This window comes from Drosophila guanche, unplaced genomic scaffold (assembly GCF_900245975.1).
Source record: "Drosophila guanche unplaced genomic scaffold, DGUA_6, whole genome shotgun sequence".
NCBI classification, from domain to species: Eukaryota; Metazoa; Arthropoda; class Insecta; order Diptera; family Drosophilidae; genus Drosophila; species Drosophila guanche.
This window is the reverse complement of record NW_022995747.1, coordinates 1,830,940-1,851,697: the sequence shown is the minus strand read 5'-3', so window position 1 is coordinate 1,851,697 and position 20,758 is coordinate 1,830,940. Positions and strand designations below refer to the sequence as shown.

The following is a 20,758-nucleotide window of genomic DNA, read 5'->3' as shown; positions in this document are numbered from 1 at the left end:
ATTCGTCCTTCAGTTAGTTAATTACTCCCCCCAAAAAACCCCTACTCTGATCTACTTCGCTGTGCAAGTGACGCGAACAAAAATGTATGTTTATCGAAACTTTACCCATGTATTTCTCTATGCTTTAAATTTATTTTTTACACCACAATTGGTAGATATATTTTGTAAGAGCTCCCTGCTGCCCCTGTGGCCCCCTGCCACCTCGTTTCCATCAGTTGACGTTTTTTTTATACAAGTTTTCGGTATGAGGTACAATTTCATTTTTGTAATTTATGTGCATTTTTGTGATCTAATTTGTGTAATTATTATAAACGAAAAAAAAAAACAAAAACAAAACAAAATACTTTAAGAAAACGAAACAAAAAAAAAATACAAAAACCAACAGCAAATGGAAAAAAGAATTGATTGATTTTATGGCAACTGAATATTTTACCCTGAAAATATAATACAATATTTTTAGTAAAAAAAAAAACAAAACAAACAAAAGAAAAAACCAAAGAAGGCAATTTTTTTATTCATTACTCACCATGGGTCCTAGTAGACAGTGAGCCGGCAGTCATTATGCGGCAGCACTCGAAATTTATAAATTTCACAGCCACACAATAGAAGAAAACAAAACAAGAAACAAAAACCAAACAAGAGGCAATATTTTGGAGACCACCAGTATTCGAAGTGCTTTACTTACTGTCAAAAATATTGTTTCTGTTTGGAGATTTGTGTGGCGCTTGGGATCAAGCAGTGCTTCTAGCCTACAGGAGAGATCTCCTACTAGCAGGCGTGAGATTTGTAGCGGCGCCAAAAAAACCCAACACCAGAATCACATAATCTATTATTTAAATACATTTTCAAGCTTCTGGTAAGTCTATGCAGCAGCTCCCCGATCGTTGCCAAAAACTAATGGCAGGCCTTTCATTCCTTTTCCAGTTAGCTCGAATTTATTTATTTATATTTAATCATACCCGACCAGAAGCTGTTTTCCAAACGCAACTCAAATACGCAGTAAGTCATTAAGTACTTCGGTAGCTATATATATTTACATGGGTCTTAGGAGCTAAATCTAAGCCTACCCTAGACTAGTTGTAATAAATAATTGAATGGGACTGTGGCTACAGCTCCGTTGTCTCCAGCTTGCGTGCCAGTATCTGAGCATTATTCGTTAGCTTATCGATCTGATTGTACAGATTGAAGTGGCGATTCAGATCGTTGCTGTTGTTGAAGAGCTTGGCGGTGCCCTTGAGCGTTTCGTGCATGTCCTGCGTGGCCACTGCCAGAAAGTTGTCGTCCAGCGAGTCCTGAGCGCCAATGCTGATCAGAATCAAATCTAAGTATTAGTTGATTATTTTGTGGCTTTCTTTCTTTGCTCACCTTGCAGTCTCCTCGTTTTTGAACCACTCGTTCTCGTAGCCCTTCAGCCAAATGGGATTGGAGCCCTGGACGCTGTGCTTGTTGGTGTTTGGCACACGCGTGGCCGGCTCGTTTGTGTGCTGCAGCGACAGCGATGAGTGACCGCCTGTAAACAGACAACTAAGTCAGTGTTTCATGGCTATAAATGGGTGTTAAACCTACGAAAAATGTTAACTTTAGCGGCTCTTAGCTGCCTCCTGTAGCCATTCCGCTGTGAGGCGCACAGCGCTAGGATAACCACCAGCAGCGTGGCCATGAAAAGATTCGTGAAGACGAGCCACACGAACAGTGGGCCCTTGGTGGGGCCAGCAGTGAGGAGTTGAGCCTCCGCCGGTTGCGTGTCCAGCACATTGAGCTCCTTGAACAGTTCGTCCAGGCTCTCGATGTGCGAATCGATCAGCTTGAGCACGTCGGAGACCTCGTAGATGGAGTTATCCTCGCGCTCGACTAGATGCATGTAGAGGTCCGTTTTGGTCTTGTCCACCGACCCATCCTTGTTCTCATGCACTTTGATCTCATCGATGTTGACTATGGATTCGGTGATGTTGCCCAAGGTGCTGCAGGGCAGAGAATTAATTGTATTCTTTCATCTATAAAGCCATTCCCCGCCCAGTACTTACTCTCTGAATATGTCCACGCGGGAGCGCAGCTCATCCGGCTGCAGTCGGAACACAAATCGCACTTTTTGATCCTCGCGCAGCAGATATATAAACACATGGGCCACATCCCTCATGCCCAGCGTATCGTTGGCCAGCACCACAAAATCAAAGTAGCCCTTCATGCCCTTCTGCGGATCAAAGTTCAGCTGCACCTCACCCGTCTCCGCATCCAGCAGGAATGGTGCTTTGCGCACATTCTCCAACCCCTCGGAGAGTGTTTGCCGGATCTCACCTATCTGATAGTAGCCGATCTTCGCATTGGACCCCTCGTCCGCATCCGTGGCCTCCACTCGCATAAACTTCAGGCCAAAGTCCGCATTGGTTGTGATGCCGCCGGTGAAGATCTTCGAGCGGAATCTGGGCGGATTGTCGTTGATGTCCAGCACCCGCACCTGAACCCGCACAATTGTGCTGTCTGCTTCGGGCGGCGGTTCAACTGGTTGATGCTCCACTGGATGATCCTCCTTGCTGCTGTCGTAGCTTTCGTAGGACACGAGTTCGGTCTCAGCAGACGAGGATGGGGCTAAGTCAGACTCGTACTCGGCTGAACGCAGCTGACGCGAGTGCTTGAAGCGATCGTAGCTGGTCGCGGCATGCCGCAAATGTCCAGCGATCTTGTTATTAATCTCAATGCCCATGCGACGTCGCTGTTGGCCACTGGCACGCTCTTCAGTCCCATTGGCGCAGTTCTCTGTGGCCTTAACATAAAGCGTAAAGTTTGCCACCAACTCGCGATCCAGCTCACGATCTACAGCCAGGATATGTGACTCCGGATCCAATCGAAAGTAGCCAGCCTCATTGCCGCGCACTATGAAGTAGCACACCTGACTGGGCGACTCCTCTGGATCGTCCAGCTCCAGCTGATCCTTGTCTATGGTGTCCGGCAGCTTAATGCGTTCTGCACCAGGGTCCGAGTGCTCCGTAAAGTTGACGGATATTTCGTTGACTATAAACTGCGGCTCGTAGTCGTTGACATTGCGCACATAAACGGATAGATCCAGATCGGTGCTTAGGGATGTGGGCAGACCCTGATCGTAGGCTTCAATGCGGAGCTTTAAACAAAAGAAAAAAGATCATTCAATATCCATTCTTCTCTCTGTTTGCCACTGGCTTACCTCATGTATCTTCTGCCGCTCCCGATTGAGTGGCTGCCGCAGAAACAACTCGCCTGTGTCCGCGTTCAAATCAAACATCTTGTAGCTGCCTAGAGGATCGGGCTTCAGGCGGTACCGCACCAGCGCATTCTGTCCCATATCCGCATCGCTGGCATAGGCTTGTAGCAGCAGACTACCCACTGTTGCATTCTCCGGGACTCGCACCGTGGTGTTGTGCAAAGGCCTCACAAAAACTGGGGCATGATCGTTGAAATCCGAGACGCAAATGTCCAACCTGCTGTGCAGGATGTTAGCTGGCAGACCCAAGTCCCTGGTGGTTATCGTCAAGCTGTAGTTGCCGAATCTGTTGCGCAGACTTTGCCCAGCAAAGATTTGGGCATTCCAAGGATCCAGCTGACGCAGCTCAAAGATGCCTAAGATAGGAGGGAGATTATAACAATCGTTTGATTGGTCTTATCGAAGTCTTATTACCCTCCTTGTTGCCTTGCGTAATGGCAAAGTTCAAGCGTCCATTGGGTGTGGCCGGATCATCCGCATCCTTGCCCACAATGCTGGCAATGCGCTCGTGCAGCTCGTGGTACTCGGTGATGAGCACACAGCTCGTGGGCAGACTGACTTCGGGCGGATTATCATTCTCATCCTGGATGGAAATGCTGTAAGGCAAATACTTAATGATCTCTCTTCGTACCGATCTTCTTCGACTACTTACAACACTTGCTTGAAGGCATTGCGGCTCTCTCCAGCCAGAAATCCAAACTGATAATTGTCCCATGCTTCGATCACCAAATTGTAAGAGTCCTTTGTCTCACGATCCAAACGATCGGCCACCGTCAGCACGCCCGTGTCCGCATCTATGGTGAATTTTCCCTGCGAACTAATCCGATCCATGAGGAATGTGATCTTGCCAAAGTCCCCAGCGTCAGCATCCGCTGCCTGCAGGGTGGCCACCCTCGTGCCCGGCGCTGCCTGCTCGCTGATTGTGTAGTTTTTGCTGCCGCCAATGAAGTACGGATTGTTGTCATTCTCATCCAGCACCGTGACATAGACATCGATGAGGGAGGAGCGTGGCGGCAGACCCGAGTCTGTGGCTCGTACGCTGAAATTCAGCCACTGATGCTGCTCGTGATCGATTTTATTTGCCACCACAATCTCGCCCGTTTGGGCATCCAGGTGGATCAAGCTGCGGTAGGTGGGATTGCCTTCCAGGGCATAGGTAATTGTGCGATTCCTATCCGCATCGTAGGCCAGCACATTGACAATCATGGCCCCATTGATGCTGTTCTCCGTGATGGATTGGCGGTAGAAAGGCTGCTTGAACTTGGGATTGTTGTCGTTCTCATCCAGCACTTGAATGCTAAGGTAACCTAAAGAAAATATGATTAGAATCTCCACTGCAGATTCTCCTCTCTCTTAGCTCACCTTCAACCAACTGCCTGCCCTTGGCCGCTGCCAGATCCTCCACTGTTATGGCCAGCTTGATGTGTTCCACCCTCTCGCGATCCAGCAGCTTGACAACCTTCAGACTTCCCCCAATGGGATCCAACTCAAAGGCGCCCAAGTAGTCGTATTCGCTGGGCTTGACCAGTGCGCCCTCCTCGTTGCGGCCCTCGCAGTGTTCCGCATTCAGTTTGTAGCGCAAAATGGCATTCTGATCGGAATCCGTTGCCCTGATGCGATAGACCAAGCTGCCCACTTGCGTGTTCTCCACGATCTGCAGCGCAGGAAGCTCCGTCAGCAGCGGCAGTTTGTTGTTTACATCTTGGATGCTGATGTTTACAGTGGCGGTGCTCATTAGCTGCGAACTGCCCAGCCCCCCATCCAAAGCGAGCTGCAAAGAGGGAGTTGTCAGAGTTTAAACCAAAAGAAAGAACTTCTCGCACTTACCACAGACAAGGTGTAGATGGAACGTTTGCTGTCAGTCAAATCGGGATCCAAATTGGCGCCCTGTGCCACGGATATCACACCCGATTCCGAGTTGATGATAAACTTATCGCTGGCACCCGTTTGGATGCGATAGACAACCACATTATTGGGCGACGAGCCATCACGATCGATGGCTGTCACTTGGAGCACTGAGCTACCGCCGGGCAGATCTTCGGGCACTGTTTTCGCGTAGAAACTCTTCTGGAAGATGGGCGGATTGTCGTTGACATCCTGCACATAGATGAGCACCGGCACGACCGTGGAGAGCATGGGTATGCCAGAGTCTCGGGCGCGCACCAGCAGATCGATCTCCCGCATGCTGCCTCCCGCCTGCCGCTCACTCCGCCGATCCGTGTCCACCAGCTCCTCAAAGTCAAAGTGGTGCAGCGGCTGCAGCAACCCGCTCTGCGGATCAATGGTGAAATTTGATCGGTAGAGACCTTCCACAATCTCGTAGGTGATCTGACTGTTCTCGGTGCCATTCAGATCCAGATCGCGTGCCTCCAGCTGCAAGGGAGTCTCGAATTCTCCTTTATTCTCCAGCAGCTTCGTCTCGTACTGTCGCTGCGGAAAGGTCGGGGCATTGTCATTTACATCCTGTATGTCCACAATGATTTGCGCCGTGTTCCGATTGCCCTGCCCAACATTATCAATGGCCTCCACGGTGAGGTAGTGTCGCGAGATGATCTCACGATCAAAGGCCGCTCCGCCATGCTGCTTGATGGCGATTACGCCAGTGATGGGATTCAGTTGGAGTCTGCGGATGGAAAGGCGTTAGAAATCGCAGACTCCCCGTTTGTTTTACTCACAAGTGTGCAATGCCTCCCCTGAGATTCGTGTAGCGTATGCCCATGGTGCCATAGTCGCCCGAGTCCACATCCACAGCCTCCACTTTGGTAATGATTGTGCCCTGATCGCTGTTCTCCAGCACGCTGGCATTGTAGATTGCATGCCCAAACTCCGGAAAGTTGTCATTCTGATCGCGTATGAAGATTTGGACGTGAGCGGAACTGAAAGAGGGGAAAGAAAACAAAATTTTAGACTCCCTCTATCATAATTTCCACCATCCAACCCACCTCCAACGACTGGGCTCATCGATTTCCCTTGCAAAAATCGTAAAATTAATCTCCACAAACTGCTCGAAATCCAGCGACTTGGAGTTCTTCACACGCAGCATAAAGTTCGCCTCATTCACCGCCAGTTCGGGCACAATCTCAAACAGATCGTTGGGCGGATCGAGAAACAGTCGAAAGGTGCCATTGTTGCCTTCGTCATGATCGTAGACAAAGTTCTGCACATCCTCATCGATGAAGTTCAACGGCGTATTGGTCTGTGCATTCTCATTCACCTCACAGCGGTACAGCGACTGCCCAAAGGTGGGAATCTCATCGTTCACATCGCTGACAATGACCGTCACCTCGGTGCGTATAGAGACGGGTGCCAGCTGAGTGTTGGACTTGGACAGCTCCGTGGCCGTGATGCGGAGTATGTGCGCTCCATTCACCTGATCGCTTTGCTCCTCACGATCCAGTTCGGTGAGGGTGTGCACGATGCCCGTGTGTCGATCAATGTCAAAGAGATCATTCGCCTCCAGGCTGTAGGCAATGGGATTGTTGATGCCACGATCACCATCGATCGCACGCACTCGGAGTACCCTCGTGCCCACTGGCGCATCCTCGGCAATGCGCGCCACCGCCTGAACCTCTACAAATTCCGGTGGCTGATCCTCGATGTCTTTCACCTTGATCAGAATGGCAGCAGTGCCCGTGTTGACCGGTTCCTGGTTGGCACGATCAATCGCCAGCACGCGCAGCTGATACAAACTCTTCGATTCGTAGTCCAACTCCCGCTGTAGCCGCAGCACGCCCTTGCCCTGGTGCGTGGCAATGCTGAAGACATCATTATCCCCATCCAGCTCCTGCAGATAGTAAACCACCTGACCGTAGGCGCCCTCGTCGGCATCGGTGGCCTCCAAAGTGCTAATCACACCCGGTCCGCTGCCCTCGGGTATCTCGATGGCATTCTGGTAGGGCAGAAAGGTGGGAACATTGTCGTTGATGTCCTCGACCAGCAGCAGGAGGCTCTGCGTCACATAGCTGTGATCGCTGTAGTGGCTGTCCGTCAGCGTCAGGACTATGGCATACTCGTCCTGCAGCTCACGGTCCAGCTCCTTGGCCAGATACAACTTGGCCTCATTGCCGCCAGTGTTTTCGATGCGTATAATTTCGCTGTCATGGGAGTTTCGCTTGCCAAAGGTTAAAGGATCATTGTCCGGATCGTAGCCCTTGAGGGTGTAGATCAAAGTGCCTGGAAAGCGATTGTTAAGTGGGGTTTATGGATGTTGTTTTCAGTGATACTCACCCACTTTAGTTTCAGGACTCTCCTTCAGTCGCAGCACAATCTCCGACTGTCCATCAATAGCAAAACGCGGTGGTCGATTGCAGTCCACGATGCCCATTAGGATGGCATAAACTATCAACAGGATGCTTATGTGTCTAGGGTATTGCCGGTTCTGTGTCCTTTTTAAGCGCACCTTCTTGTAGTCTGTGGATTGCCTCAGCTGTTCGTTGTACATTTTGTTGCTGTTGGTGTTGGCGATGATGAGGAAGTTGTGTTTGTTGTGAGCACCTTTTGGTTACTGCGACTGCCACATGACAGTTTGGAATGACACCAGCCGAGCGACACCTAGAAAAATAGACCAAAAGTGTGGATCAAGTGTGTGTTACAACAGAGAGACACAGACCCAAGCCCAGTGTTAACCCATTTTCCCTGCTGGGGCTGTGCCTTATGACCCCAAAAAAGTTTCGCTTGAGAAAGCAAAGACAGAAAGAACTTCAAGTGGAGTGGCGGCAGTGCTTTCGGTTCTGGTTCTGCTCTTGCAACATCGCGGGACATACACATGTCAACAATTAGGTCGAACAAAAACGTTTCTCAATGGCACTGGGTACTGGGTACTGGGTACTGGGCCTGCTCTCCGTCTGTTCTTGCTCTGCGTGAGAATTGGCCAAATCTTTTTGCGAAAGTTTTATGCGCAAATTAATTAAAGCGTCTGGAATTCCGCTAAAGAAATTTTTATTGACTTTGTTTTTGTGTGTTGCTTGAAGGTTTAACGACCGTAACGTTTTCTAAACTGCCCCGGCAATTATTATTACTCTTTTACGAAGCACTTTTGCGGGTATATCATGTGCCAGATTTGGTCTCACTTAATGCCAATAAATTCTGGCTAATCTGCCAACAAATAGTTATTTGCTGAAGTGTGAAGAAAACTGAAAGTTTGAGGGAATAACCAAACATTTTAATGATGTTTCTCCAGAGTTTGTTATCTTCGCTTTGGTTTCTCACAGCGCATCATAGAGGCGTGTGAAAAGTGCATCGCGATGACTGCATCTGTCAGATACAGATGCATCTTTTGCTGCTGCTACAGATACCATTGGCTGTGGCTTATTAATGCCAGACATTGCCATTGTTTCAGAGTTCAACTTGGAGGCTTTTTATGCCTCGGAGCAATCTCATACTTTTGCACACGGAGAGCCACAGACTGTGGTTCATTGATTTCGCAATCACTTGGCTTGGGGGGGGGGGATTATTTCTTAATTGTTGGCAATCGTAAATGTCTCTCCGGTCAACAGGTAATTGATTTGTGTACTTGTGGCTGCTGTTTCTCTTGCACAATCCCCACTCCCAGCTCATCTTTATCGCATTGTGGAAAATCAGCAGACAAGGTCGTTAGTGAATCCGAATCCACTTTTGATTCAAAAGTAATCACAATTTGTGGCTGATTTCGCTTTCAACACGCGCCACATGCAACATATTTTCTGAGGCACAAGGAGAAGAAGCTGTTGCAGCGGCTTGGTTGGGTTTTTCTTTTGGGCTTTCGGGGGTAATTATCCGTGTGTATTCATGGCCGAGAGGCAATTGGGTTGTTTGGTCAGTTGGCTGCCAGCGAATGCTCGGGTGGCCATACAATTTCATGCTGCAATGCTTTTTGGCCACATCAGAATGGGGCTACAGCCAGCTATCATCTATCACAGCTGGTCGATCAGTTTATCCGAGCGATAGCTGTAGCTGTACCCAGACTGTCAGACTTCCCATGAATGCCTGGAATTTGTAGCTGGTAAGTGTTACCTATCCATACCCCCCATTTTAAGCTGCTCCATAGCTATCACTCCACATTAAATGAGGCTATTTAGAGCCACAACTAAATGCAGTCTTAATTAAGTCCATTAGTGGCTGGAGACGCACTTTCCTGTTGGCAATTTTCCACACGGCGGAAAACCCACTGAATTAAAGCAAATTAATAAGTCACGCCGTCGACTCGCAGCAGAGATCAAACCAACAAAAGTTGGTTGCCATTTCACTTACAATTTATGTAAGTTGAAAGTGGAAGAGTCGCCCGGCAAAAGTCTCAGAGCCATGACGACGGGTGACGACGCTGCCTTTCTACAGCTACAAAATCCACAAGATCTGAGACTCTTTTGGCGGTTTTTGCTAGTGCTAATGACTCTTGTTGCAAAGTTCACGCTTGGCATGTTCTGCCCTGATCTGGAATGGCCTTTGGTTCCCTGTCCAAAAAGTGAAATCCTGCACGAAAATATCTCTACCCAATCCATTGCCTTTCCCACTGCCTTGCCATTAAGTCTTGTGGTTAACCACAAAACAAAACTGCTGGGGGAACTCCCAAGATAATCCCACAGAAATGGAAAACTCAATGAACAATTTTTGATTTCGGATGTTGTGCATGATGATGCGACAACTTGCTCCACCTCCTGCTGCTCCTGCATCTCCACTCTGCAGACATAATCGTACGTTGCTACCGGGCTGTTCACTTTCCATGTCAGCCAGAGCCAGGGGTTTCATTTAATTATATTAAAAATGTTAAGCGCGACGCAGAGAGAGAGAGAGAGAGAGAGAGTCAAAGGCAGAGCTATCTCTGTTTGTGACCAATGTTGGCTTCAGTTTCCGGGGCACGAGTGGCTGAGCAAACATTTGCTGGGGGCTGCTGCTGCTGCTGCTGCTGCTACTCCAATTTGAACACTTCCTCCCTCATATTAGGGCCCTGTTTGTCATGCCCATCGATTCCGCGACAGTCAAGTTCAACGCCAGCAGCAGCAGCAGCAGCACAGCTCCATGCCAGCTATTGTTTGTTGTTGGCTAACAAACAAAAGGAGAGTCGCTACGGAGGGAGGCAGCGCCGTTGCGGTAGCTTGGTTTTTGACTCATGGCCCAGGTTCAAGCGACGCCCGCATCCGTCTCACTTTCATGGTAATGTGCGTAGTCCCTGCCAACTCTTTGCCGGCTCCAATCTACACTCCACTCTCTAGCCCTGAGCTCCCAAGTGTCGTAAAACATTTGTCCGTTACACTTGGTCTCCTTTTCTAGCTCGTTTTTTGCAACTGCTTCTGCTTCGTTCATCCAAAACTGCGAGTACGAGTATTGCCAGACAATTGGTTTCGCATACATGCTGCGATCGACGCGTGACTTGGAAGAGCAAGCAAGTCCTTGACCTGGGCATTGCGACATTACATACAGTATTGGGCGAAGCGTAACGTCATTGGGCAACGCATCCCTAGAGCTTCTTTAGCATTAAAACCAACCCCAGTGAGGAGGGAAGCCCCTTCAGGACAACTGAAATTGGTTCCATTACTTACCCTCTAAGAAAGGTATTCCTCTAGCACACACAAAGAGTCACAAGTATCCTTTCGACTTTTATGTTAATTATTTTAAGGGCACACTTCCAATGTCTCACTCGATTGTCAGCTGTCGACTGCTTACACAGAACTTTCAAATTTCTTGTACTGACACATTTTCGTAAAGGCTTCTTCTGTGGGCCAGCACAGGCACGACGACCACGACGTCACTGGTAATTAGGCATGAGTCAAAGAACCCCAGAACTAAATAAACGTGTCGCATGCTCTAAAATTGGGCAATGCACGAACCGGAACTTGATTCCAAACAGGGTAGGTAGGGGGGGGTTACCACTACCACACATACATATACACATGTGTGAATGATGAGCACACGGATAGAGATCACTGTAATGACACTTTTGACGCCGCCGACGGAACGTGCTTCAATCCACGCAATGTACTTATTGCTGACCAAGCAGGCGGGGGGCAGGGGGCTGCGTGTTAATAAATCACGATTGCACTTCAAAACTTCGAAAACCGTTAAGTGTTTTCGGAACACGAACTAGACGCCAAAAACGAACTGTAAGCTGCGAAAGCCGCAAAACGACTAAGAGCCTCCGCTGAAGCTTGAGCCACGGAACGGTGTGCAGTATGGGAATGGAGTTGACAACGAACGGTATGGCAACCCTGCCAGAGAGAGAGAGAGAGACAGAGAGTGCACTGCAGGCACGCGAGTAATTACCGAACCGTAAATTCCGCCGGCATAAGTAGTTAGGGAGAGGAGGGGGCTGATTGGGGGTGGCATTGTTTGTTTACGATCTCGCGCCGATTGCGAAAGAGAGTGTGTGGTGGACAACGGAAGTGCGTTGGGCTTATGCAATTTTGAAGGTTAGTTTAGCAAGTATTAAAGACTAAACAATGTTTAGTGGAATTAACATTTAAATTAAGCAAGCTTTGAATATTATTTACACCAGCATTTGTTACACTCCACAAGTACATCAAAAATCGGGTAGGTGTTTTACGTGTAACAAAGAAACATTTTTATTTTTGTATCATCAAAGTTTCCATTGAATATTATTTCCAGTCTTTTCTACATACTACAAATTGTTTTTGTATTATATTTATATCACACAGAACATGTCACTGAATCGTGTCTCAGGGATCCGTAATGGAGAGCTAAGGGAATTGGCAAAGAAGTCCAGTTCGTCGGAAATGATGCCGTTACTCGTCAAGAAATCAAGCAGAAGCCGTTGCTTCCATTTGCGCTACATGGAGCTGTGCCGTGCCAAAAATTGGACACCCTCGCCGGAGATCCAAAAAAAGTCAAATGACAAAACCAAGCTGGAGCTCTTCGCGGACAAGCTGGCTGTCAACGACTGGATGATGGTCATCGAGGCGCTGCAACATGACATCGTTCTACAGAGCCTTGTGTTGCGCATGCGCCGCTCCTATCCAAAGAGTGAGTAGCCAGGAGTCGGAGCAGACGAACTGCTGGGGAAAATAAAATGCTGGAAATATTTCTTTGTAGGCACCATTGAGCCCATCGACACGGAGAGTCGGGCGAGACTGTTTCGACAGCGTCCCGTGGTATTCACACGATTCATTTTTCGCTGCCTCGTCCATTCCATTGCCAATTCTGTGTCCACCAACAAGAATCTCACGGTGCTCAAGCTGGAGGGTCTGCCCCTATATAATGGCTACATCGAGTCCATTGCCAATGTAGGTATTAGCTCATGGTTCCATTCCTATGACCATGTTGTTCCCTGTTTTGCTAGGCGCTAGGCGCCAACGAGAACCTGGAGACCTTGAGCTTTCGCAGTTCCAACATTGGCGACAGGGGGTGCGAGATTATATGCAGCACGGCCAAGTACCTCAATCGGATTGCATACGTTGATCTCTCCGACTGCAACATCAGCGCAAAGGGAGCCGCTCACGTGGCTGATATGATTAAGGTATGACGGAGCTAAAAGTCGTATCTGCTATTGGTAATTCCCTCCCTTAGATGCAGAAGATATCCCAATTCACAGAGGGATGGGAAAAGTCTCTGCGCTACCAGGATGTCGATCTTAGTTCCATCTCGGGGCTGCGCACGGTAATGCTAGCAAACAATCCGCTGATCGGTGACCAGGGCCTGCGATGCATTACCGAAGTACTGAAGGAGGATGCTTGGATAAGGGTTATCGACATGCAGTGCTGTGGCCTGACTGACTTTGGAGCCAAACTCATACAGATCTGCCTGGACTGGAACACTGTCATTCAGGAGTTCAATGTGAAGCACAACCAGGGCATCAGCCCCTTCATGCAGCGCAGCATTCGCGAGCAACTGGGCATACCGCAGTTCAAGAGGAAGGAGCCGGAGTATGATCTGACGGAGTTTGTGAGCATCTCCAAGGAGCTGCAGAGCCTGCCCAAGGGCCAGAAGTTTTCCTTAAGTTTTCTACTGGCACACATCAAGGGGCTTGAGCATGAGCTCTCCTTCGAGCGAATTGTACGCAAGAAGGCGGAAAAGCTAACGGTGAAACTCAGCAGTCAAATAATGAGTGAAGGTCAGATGTCATCTGAAGACTTCTTGGAAACATCCCTCGTAACATCCCACATGCCCGACGAGTGTTCGGAAATGCAGGAACATCTCATAGAGTATGTATTTCTCTGCTGTATTCCTCTGTGCATTGTGTATCTCCCTCCGTCAGATCGCCAACGTATCGACAGGCGCTGTTCGGCAAGCTAATCAACAGTGCCGTCCCAACACCCGAATCTACGCCGCGCAGCGACTTGTCGACGATGCGAAATGAGACGCAGGAGCAGCCATACTTCAGCCAACTGGAAGAGGAACAAACGGAGGAGGAATCCGTGGAATCCGTGGAGTCCGTGGAGGTCAGCATTTGCGAGGAAGAGCAGGAGGCAACGCCACGGCTGGTCACACCGATCCGCAAGGTGCGCAGTGAGATGAAGTACGTGGAGAAAAACGTACAAGATGCCAACAAGAAAAACGAATCAAAGTCGGATCACGAGTTCGCCAACGAGCGATACGTAAGGGATTGACAGCCTGCGACAGTCAGAAGTCTAACACCACTTTCTTTATTCCAGTTTAATCTGAAAACGACGGAGCGATTCGAGCAAGACATAGGGGACAGTGTCCAGGTGAGCGCGAATCAGCAAGGGCAGGACCATCACGAAGGAGGTGGCGATGGCAGCCTAACAATCAGGAACGACAGCGAGGTGAAGGCGTTGCGTGATGCCGAGCAGAAAAACCTCAACAAGAATAGACAGGCTGGGGATAACGCCAGCAACTGGAACTTCAATTTTAGCACACTCTTGGCCAGTAATCACTTGGAACGCAAATCAACGCAACTGTCCCAATCGGAGTCCGAATTTTTTGCTTCATATGAGAAGAATATGAATGAAGCACGCGAGAAAATGGAAACGCTCATGGGACTGCGTACACCTTCAGTGTCCTCAGAGACGTCGGGCTCTGCCTCCGCCTCCGGATCGGAGCGGGATTTAAAAAGTTTTATCAAAACGCGCGTTGATCACCGTAGCAAGGCGTCCTTCGAGCGTCGCAAATGCCCCGTCATAGACTTGAATGAAATGAAACTATTGTCGCCGCATACTGCCTACATGATGTTGAAGAAAAAGAATCAAGAGGCACGCTCTTCGCGCAGCTCAGCGTCCGAACAATAGCAATGTTTACTTCAAATTGCCTCGAAAGAGTAAAATTTACAGTTTTACATGAATAGCAGCCAGAGGGCCTCCAGAGCACTTGCCTCCGCCACGAAATGATTATTGAATTTGTTGAACAGACTCTGTTTTAATTAAAGATTTGCAATTTGTGATGACTACTCGAAATGTTAGTTTTATTACTGTCACATTGATTAATTGTTTTGTTTAATAGTTATGGAATATGCGTCTGGTTAAGTTTTTGCTCAAGTATGTGTTTTGATTAAGTTCTCGATTAAGTTATAGTTTCCAAATGGTGAATAATAATATGTTTGTCGGTCGAAGTATTATTTAACCACCGAACCCGTACAGGGTACGTCCCTGGCGCTTCAAGGCGTAGACCACGTCCATGGCGGTCACGGTCTTGCGCTTGGCGTGCTCGGTGTAAGTGACGGCATCGCGGATCACGTTCTCCAAGAATACCTATGGAAAGAATGCAAATTTCAGTTTAGTTCTCATATTCAGTACTCCACTCAGTACACTCACCTTCAAGACGCCACGGGTTTCTTCGTAGATCAAGCCTGAAATACGCTTAACACCGCCACGACGGGCCAGACGACGAATTGCTGGCTTGGTGATACCCTGGATGTTATCACGCAAGACCTTACGATGGCGCTTGGCACCGCCTTTTCCCAATCCTTTACCTCCCTTTCCACGACCAGTCATTTTTAGTTTTTAGGTTTTTACGATTTACCTAGCAAAAGAGAAGAGAAAACAAACGGGATTAATTGCAGACTCAGACCGACGCCATTTTTGTTGGAAGACACAAAGCATGTCTTTTCATGTCTGCTTATGTGCATCTGCACATTTCCTTGATGTATTTCTGCATATCTTTCCATAAAAACATATTTGTTGTTATTTTATTAGGAAGCTTACTTGGTGTTTTAGTTAAAAATGTTTTTACGCACTTTGCAAGTGTAGGCGAATTTTTCAGCTGTATGACCGTCTGGATGAAATATAGCGCATGACCCTCAAAAATATACCAAAGTATATCTTCTCATTTGCAAATATACCGAAAATTATTAATATTACCAGCTAGTTAGTACTCCAAGAACTTTACATATAGTTTTATTTGATTCATCAATTAATTCTCCATATGGTTGGCTAGTTTTCATGACTTTTTTTTATTTTAGTTTGTACAAAAGAAGGTTCAAGCAAAAATTTCAACCGCTTAGATAAGTATAAAAAGTTACTTTAGTCACTAACCAAATGGTATAGTATACGGTTAGTGCTTTAGTAGAAAAGAATCCGCTAAGCATCTAGATCTAAAAATACTAAATGGACTAAAACCCCTCCTCTACGCATGACACCTTGCAATTCAGTTATTTTATCTCGGTATGCATGTTGGCATATTTTCTATGGCATGTTGCGGTATATTTGATACATAATTCCGAGGTCACACTGGACAAGACGTGCACGATTAAAGAATTCACGAAAAAATCGCCCACAAAATTTTAAAGTGCATCAAAAGTGCATCCAAGTGCAATTCAATGGTGTTTGACTAAAATGTGATTGAAAGAAGTGGACGACAGAGCCGCATAACGTTAAAAATGCCCATAGAAATAGCGTGTGGTCAGCGAATTTGCTGCGAACTCAGCAGCATACATACTTAGTCTATAGATAGTGGCGTGTGTCCCGAGACCAGACCCTGGAGTACATCCAAAGAGGAAGTATAGTTATAGTGTGTGCTCGAGTGTCTGCCAACCGACCAGCAAATCGAATCGCCAAAACCCTCGACCTGAAAACTCTGTGCCAAAATAAATCAACATCCTCACCGTAAACCTAACACACAGTGATCACTCGAGCCAGCGCGCATGCTACAGTTACGTATACACTATACCGTACCGTGTGTGTTGTAAACAAGTTAGAGGGCGATAACGCTTAACAATGTCCAAATACGAATTAATGCTTTATCTAGCGGCGCAGCTTTTACTGGGTATGTATTTTGTTCTAATTTGCATCTGTGTGCACGAGTGTGTATGTGTGTGTGTGGTGTACTTATTGGCGCCTTAATTGCGAGTGTCGTAGTCAATATTATTTTCATATTTTCCCCCATATTTTCCCCTGCGCCGCTTGTGCTTTGTGGCTGTAGTTTTCCTTGTGTTACACACAAAGTACATATTTGGGGCTGCTGCGTACAACTCGCTAGTGGTTCCATAATCCTTTAGTAAAACACTACTTTGATATTACAGTACATACCCTATACATTGAGGTATATTTATTAGTTGTGTGTGGGTGTCTTTTGAAAACCAATAAGAATTCAAAGTTTAATGGATTAAAGTATTCTACCATATGCTGTAATCTTATATTAAATACACAAGTCTGTGTTGTTTTGTATATTTGTGACATAACCATAAAATATTGTGATTTTTCACCGTACAGAGTATCAATTTATCGAATCCCTCCTTTGCTCAACTCACTCTGGTCATGTGTTTGTGTGTGTGTGAGAGAGAGAATTTCTTTGAATGGATTGCGTTGCATTTGAAACTTGTTGTATTGGGGCTCGGGAGCGGGGGCTGAACTCTCTCACTCACTCATTATTTCTCGCTCTCTCTCTCTCTCTCACCCACTGCGCTCTCTTCCCTGTTGCTGTTGCTGCTGTTTCCTTTTTCCCCACAAGCGCCACTTTAAACCCATCCCTTTCTGTGTGCATAATGTGCCTGCTTATGTATCTACTTTACTATAAAGCATGCATACTTACATACATACACACAGAAAAGCATGGATACATACATATGGATGTGCATGTGCATGTGCACAGGCTGCGATCCGATTACCCCAAAGAACAGTGGGGCATAAACTGGTTTTGCCTTGGTGCTAACCATTCAATTTGTAATATTTTGTATTTGCCAGTGATTGAGAGTTCCATTTTCTGATAGAACTTTATGCACAATAAATATATGGTGACGTGGGATTGTGCTAGTGGTTCCACTGTGCACGCGTATATCCGTGCGGATACAGCTCGTGGCCCGGTAGCTGCATTGGGGTTATGCCCACTCAAAGGCTCTGGGGCTGCTGGTGTGTGGCCAGTGGAGCTAATTTCGTACCAAAATGGGGTTGCTCTCAATGGGGTCGTCGGTCCACGGTCCATGGTGTGCGAGAATGTGATATGTGTACAAAGGATAGGAGGGCGCCTACAAAGAGCTCTGGCTCTGGCTCCGGCTCTGGGGCCTGGGGTTCTGGCTTTGCCTGGTAGGTCCACTGAGCAGCTAAACATTATTTACCCGCCTTTCAAGTTCTTTTAGCCGATAATTCCATTAACTTTGATCTTTGTTTTCATTCCACCCCAACAGCCTGCTGCTGTATGCCCCATGGCATCCACGGATCCATTCTGCCCGAGGGACACCACAACATCAACTGCGAGCACTACGATGAGAAGATGTGCAATACGGAGCAGGACTGCACCGTCCGCATTGAGCGGTGCCAGGTGGAGACGGACAAGTTACCCAGCTGCTATGTGCTGTGGTCCGCCAACGAGGAGACGGGTGAGTGAATTAAATGCGAATGGATTGGGTGACATCATAAAGGCATACTGATTGTGCTTATTTCTCCCCATCGTTCCTGCAGGCGCCATGAAAATCAAAATGAAGGGCTGCTTCACCGACATGCACGAATGCAATCAGACGGAGTGCGTGACCAGCGCCGAGCCCCGGCAGGGCAACATGCACTTTTGCTGCTGCAAGGGATCACTGTGCAACTCGGACCAGAAGTGGATACCCACGACGACAGAGGCAACAACACAAGGTGTGTTCCTGTTTGGAGATTTGTCATTGCTCTGTTTACCCCAATTTTTTTGTGTATTTTTTATTTTTGTATTTTCCCCAACTTGTTTTTTATTGCATCTTCAAGTTGCGAGGGGAGTTATGCTCCTCAACACATCCCACAGCCAACTGCCATCCGAGGCAGCGTTTTTCGTGCTAACGAACTCTCGACGCGAAGTGGCGCCGCAGCCCCAGCAACCCCAGGAGCAGCAGCATGTGTTGCAATTTCTGCCCTCCCGTGCACGTTCGTGCGCTCTTTTCATATTTTTTTTATTTTTCATTTCATTTTGGGGTGTTGCTGCTGCTGCCAGGCCAAGCCTTTGCCCCTCGGTTAGAGCGTCTTTTGTGCCCTGCTCTTTGTTGTTTTGTTCTTGGGCTTAGCCCTCTTTTATCTCAAACGAAATGAGGGGAAAAAGAGATGCAAAATTGGGGGCGAACTTTCGTTTTTTGGTTCTCGTTTTGCCTTTGAGCAGCACACACACCCAGCCCCTGCTCCATGCCCCAACTACGGGTGTCACTTGAGATGTTGTTCACCTGTAGTAAGCGCTTAAAGCCCCCCTCTTTAATGTACGTTTGCAATTTCAGTGCCCAAGGAGAAAACACAGGATGGAAGCGATTTAATATACATTTACGTTGGCACCTCCGTGTTTACCGTCCTCATGGTCATACTGGGCATGGGATTGCTCCTCTATCGCCGTCGCAAACAGGCGCACTTCAATGAGATACCCACGGTAAGAACCGCCACCTCGCTGAGCTGTATTCTTTAACAAATTCCATTCTATTTCTTTAGCATGAAGCGGAAATCACCAACTCCTCTCCGCTGCTCAGCAATCGTCCCATACAGCTGCTGGAGCAGAAGGCCAGCGGTCGATTTGGTGATGTTTGGCAAGGCAAACTGCATGCCCAGGATGTGGCCGTGAAAATCTTTCGCATGCAGGAGAAGGAATCGTTTACCACAGAGAATGAGATCTACAAGCTTCCCCGCATGCGTCACCCCAACATTCTGGAGTTCCTGGGCGTCGAGAAGCACATGGATAAGCCGGAGTATTGGCTGATTTCCACCTATCAGCACAATGGATCGCTCTGCGACTATCTCAAATCGCACACCATCACCTGGCTGGAGCTGTGCCGCATTGCCGAGTCGATGGCTAATGGTTTGGCGCATTTACATGAGGAAATTCCCGCCTCGAAGACCGATGGCCTGAAGCCATCCATAGCGCATCGCGACTTTAAGTCCAAGAACGTTCTGCTCAAGGGAGATCTGACGGCGTGCATAGCCGACTTTGGCCTGGCCATGATCTTCCAGCCCGGCAAGCCTTGCGGTGATACTCACGGTCAAGTGGGCACGCGCCGCTACATGGCGCCCGAGGTGCTTGAGGGAGCCATCAATTTCAACAGAGACGCCTTCCTGCGTATCGATGTCTATGCTTGTGGCCTGGTCTTGTGGGAGATGGTGTCTCGTTGCGACATTGTGGGGCCAGTGGGCGAGTTTCAGCTACCGTTCGAGGCCGAACTCGGCCAGCGACCCACCCTGGACGAGGTGCAGGAGAGCGTGGTGATGAAGAAGCTGCGCCCACGTTTGCTCAACTCTTGGCGCGAGCATCCGGTGAGTGAGAAATGGCTTTTGCACTGTTATTGATTCATAATACTCTGTGGTCTTTTTTCAGGGTCTTAGTGTGTTCTGTGACACCATGGAGGAGTGCTGGGATCACGACGCTGAGGCTCGTCTCAGCTCGTCGTGTGTGATGGAGCGCTTCTCGCAAGTAAACAAATATCCCTCGACACAGCTGCTCATTAAGAATCACGTCAACATTGATGATGCCAAGGAGTCGACAAACTGCTTATAGAAGCGGTACTAAGTCGCAGCCTCAAGGGCAGGGCTGTGACTTGCCGGCAACCATGAATCAAACAAAAGCCTTTCGCTCAGCAGTCGTTAGTTGATAGTTTGATAATTAGGTGCGGCATCATGTTTCGTTTATAGATTTCTAGTTTTGTAACATCATCATCAGCAGATATCACACACTCACGCGCACCCACATACAGCCATGATCTTGCAACCGTTAGAAGTGAGCTAAGACAAAAACAAATTGTAAACTAAGCTAAAACAGAACAAAGCAGTGCGTTAGACGTTTGCTACTTGCATAGTAGATGTGTTAGTAACTCATCCCACATTGACTTCATTGACTGATAACCGTACATACACTTATATATACATATACATATATATGCATATATATATATATATATATATATGCATAGAATACATACACGTAACGTAGCTTTTTGTTTATCATTTACAAAGTAATTTGTTGAAATTATTGTCGCGCCAAGCAGCCTCTTTATTGTTTCATCAGCGAATGTCTCTTACCCATTAGACTTACTGTTTATTTCTATTATTAATTTTAATTTTTAAAATTTAATTTTTATTCTGTATGTAGTTTTAGTGTTTTTATTTGCCGCACACTACCGTTTGACTTCAATGTGCGTGTGTCTTTTCGATGTTGTATTTTAAATAAACAAAAAAAATACTTTTTAGCTGCTCCCTTTTGCCA

General features: G+C 47.5%; 4 protein-coding genes across 5 annotated transcripts; 2 read left to right on the top strand and 2 right to left on the bottom strand.

Moving 5' to 3' along the window:
• Positions 1 to 1,007: 1,007 nt before the first annotated feature.
• On the bottom strand, positions 1,008 to 11,338 carry LOC117583774 (cadherin-23). The gene is made up of 13 exons (XM_034272328.1): positions 10,750 to 11,338; positions 7,463 to 7,786; positions 6,178 to 7,408; positions 5,911 to 6,111; positions 5,063 to 5,858; positions 4,598 to 5,006; positions 3,888 to 4,542; positions 3,650 to 3,831; positions 3,179 to 3,591; positions 2,025 to 3,115; positions 1,567 to 1,961; positions 1,366 to 1,510; positions 1,008 to 1,305 (listed from the first exon to the last, which is right to left on the bottom strand). Exons 2-13 carry the CDS (start codon positions 7,674 to 7,676, stop codon positions 1,107 to 1,109), a joined length of 5,931 nt encoding a protein of 1,976 aa, XP_034128219.1. The 5' UTR covers positions 7,677 to 7,786; positions 10,750 to 11,338; the 3' UTR covers positions 1,008 to 1,106.
• Positions 9,428 to 20,758, top strand: LOC117583776 (activin receptor type-2B). Of its 2 annotated transcripts, XM_034272331.1 has the most exons (7): positions 9,428 to 9,442; positions 16,158 to 16,381; positions 17,739 to 17,930; positions 18,013 to 18,189; positions 18,792 to 18,937; positions 18,997 to 19,812; positions 19,874 to 20,758. In XM_034272331.1, exons 2-7 carry the CDS (start codon positions 16,333 to 16,335, stop codon positions 20,051 to 20,053), a joined length of 1,560 nt encoding a protein of 519 aa, XP_034128222.1. In that variant the 5' UTR covers positions 9,428 to 9,442; positions 16,158 to 16,332; the 3' UTR covers positions 20,054 to 20,758. The 2 variants fall into 2 exon arrangements, with proteins under 2 accessions (XP_034128222.1, XP_034128221.1); XM_034272330.1 differs by lacking the exon at positions 9,428 to 9,442 and having other exon boundaries at positions 15,831 to 16,381.
• On the top strand, positions 11,849 to 14,567 carry LOC117583775 (protein Cep78 homolog). The gene is made up of 6 exons (XM_034272329.1): positions 11,849 to 12,187; positions 12,257 to 12,447; positions 12,504 to 12,680; positions 12,731 to 13,365; positions 13,419 to 13,758; positions 13,816 to 14,567. Exons 1-6 carry the CDS (start codon positions 11,866 to 11,868, stop codon positions 14,407 to 14,409), a joined length of 2,259 nt encoding a protein of 752 aa, XP_034128220.1. The 5' UTR covers positions 11,849 to 11,865; the 3' UTR covers positions 14,410 to 14,567.
• Positions 14,555 to 15,339, bottom strand: LOC117583778 (histone H4). Its single transcript, XM_034272333.1, has 3 exons — positions 15,322 to 15,339; positions 14,932 to 15,139; positions 14,555 to 14,868 (listed from the first exon to the last, which is right to left on the bottom strand). The coding sequence occupies exons 2-3, from the start codon at positions 15,109 to 15,111 to the stop codon at positions 14,737 to 14,739; spliced, it is 312 nt and encodes a 103-aa protein (XP_034128224.1). The 5' UTR covers positions 15,112 to 15,139; positions 15,322 to 15,339; the 3' UTR covers positions 14,555 to 14,736.

Excerpts from the sequence above, each read along its gene's own strand:
- LOC117583774 (XM_034272328.1), bottom strand. The coding sequence starts at position 7,676 with ATGTACAACGAACAGCTGAGGCAATCCACAGACTACAAGAAGGTGCGC. Across the intron at positions 7,409-7,462 it reads GAGTCCTGAAACTAAAGTGG|GCACTTTGATCTACACCCTC; the intron begins GTGAGTATCACT and ends ATCGCTTTCCAG. Across the intron at positions 1,306-1,365 it reads AAAAACGAGGAGACTGCAAG|CATTGGCGCTCAGGACTCGC; the intron begins GTGAGCAAAGAA and ends GATTCTGATCAG.
- LOC117583775 (XM_034272329.1), top strand. The coding sequence starts at position 11,866 with ATGTCACTGAATCGTGTCTCAGGGATCCGTAATGGAGAGCTAAGGGAA. Across the intron at positions 12,188-12,256 it reads GCGCCGCTCCTATCCAAAGA|GCACCATTGAGCCCATCGAC; the intron begins GTGAGTAGCCAG and ends ATTTCTTTGTAG. Across the intron at positions 12,681-12,730 it reads ACGTGGCTGATATGATTAAG|ATGCAGAAGATATCCCAATT; the intron begins GTATGACGGAGC and ends TCCCTCCCTTAG.
- LOC117583778 (XM_034272333.1), bottom strand. The coding sequence starts at position 15,111 with ATGACTGGTCGTGGAAAGGGAGGTAAAGGATTGGGAAAAGGCGGTGCC. Across the intron at positions 14,869-14,931 it reads AAACCCGTGGCGTCTTGAAG|GTATTCTTGGAGAACGTGAT; the intron begins GTGAGTGTACTG and ends TTCTTTCCATAG.
- LOC117583776 (XM_034272331.1), top strand. The coding sequence starts at position 16,333 with ATGTCCAAATACGAATTAATGCTTTATCTAGCGGCGCAGCTTTTACTG. Across the intron at positions 16,382-17,738 it reads AGCGGCGCAGCTTTTACTGG|CCTGCTGCTGTATGCCCCAT; the intron begins GTATGTATTTTG and ends CCACCCCAACAG. Across the intron at positions 19,813-19,873 it reads ACTCTTGGCGCGAGCATCCG|GGTCTTAGTGTGTTCTGTGA; the intron begins GTGAGTGAGAAA and ends GTCTTTTTTCAG.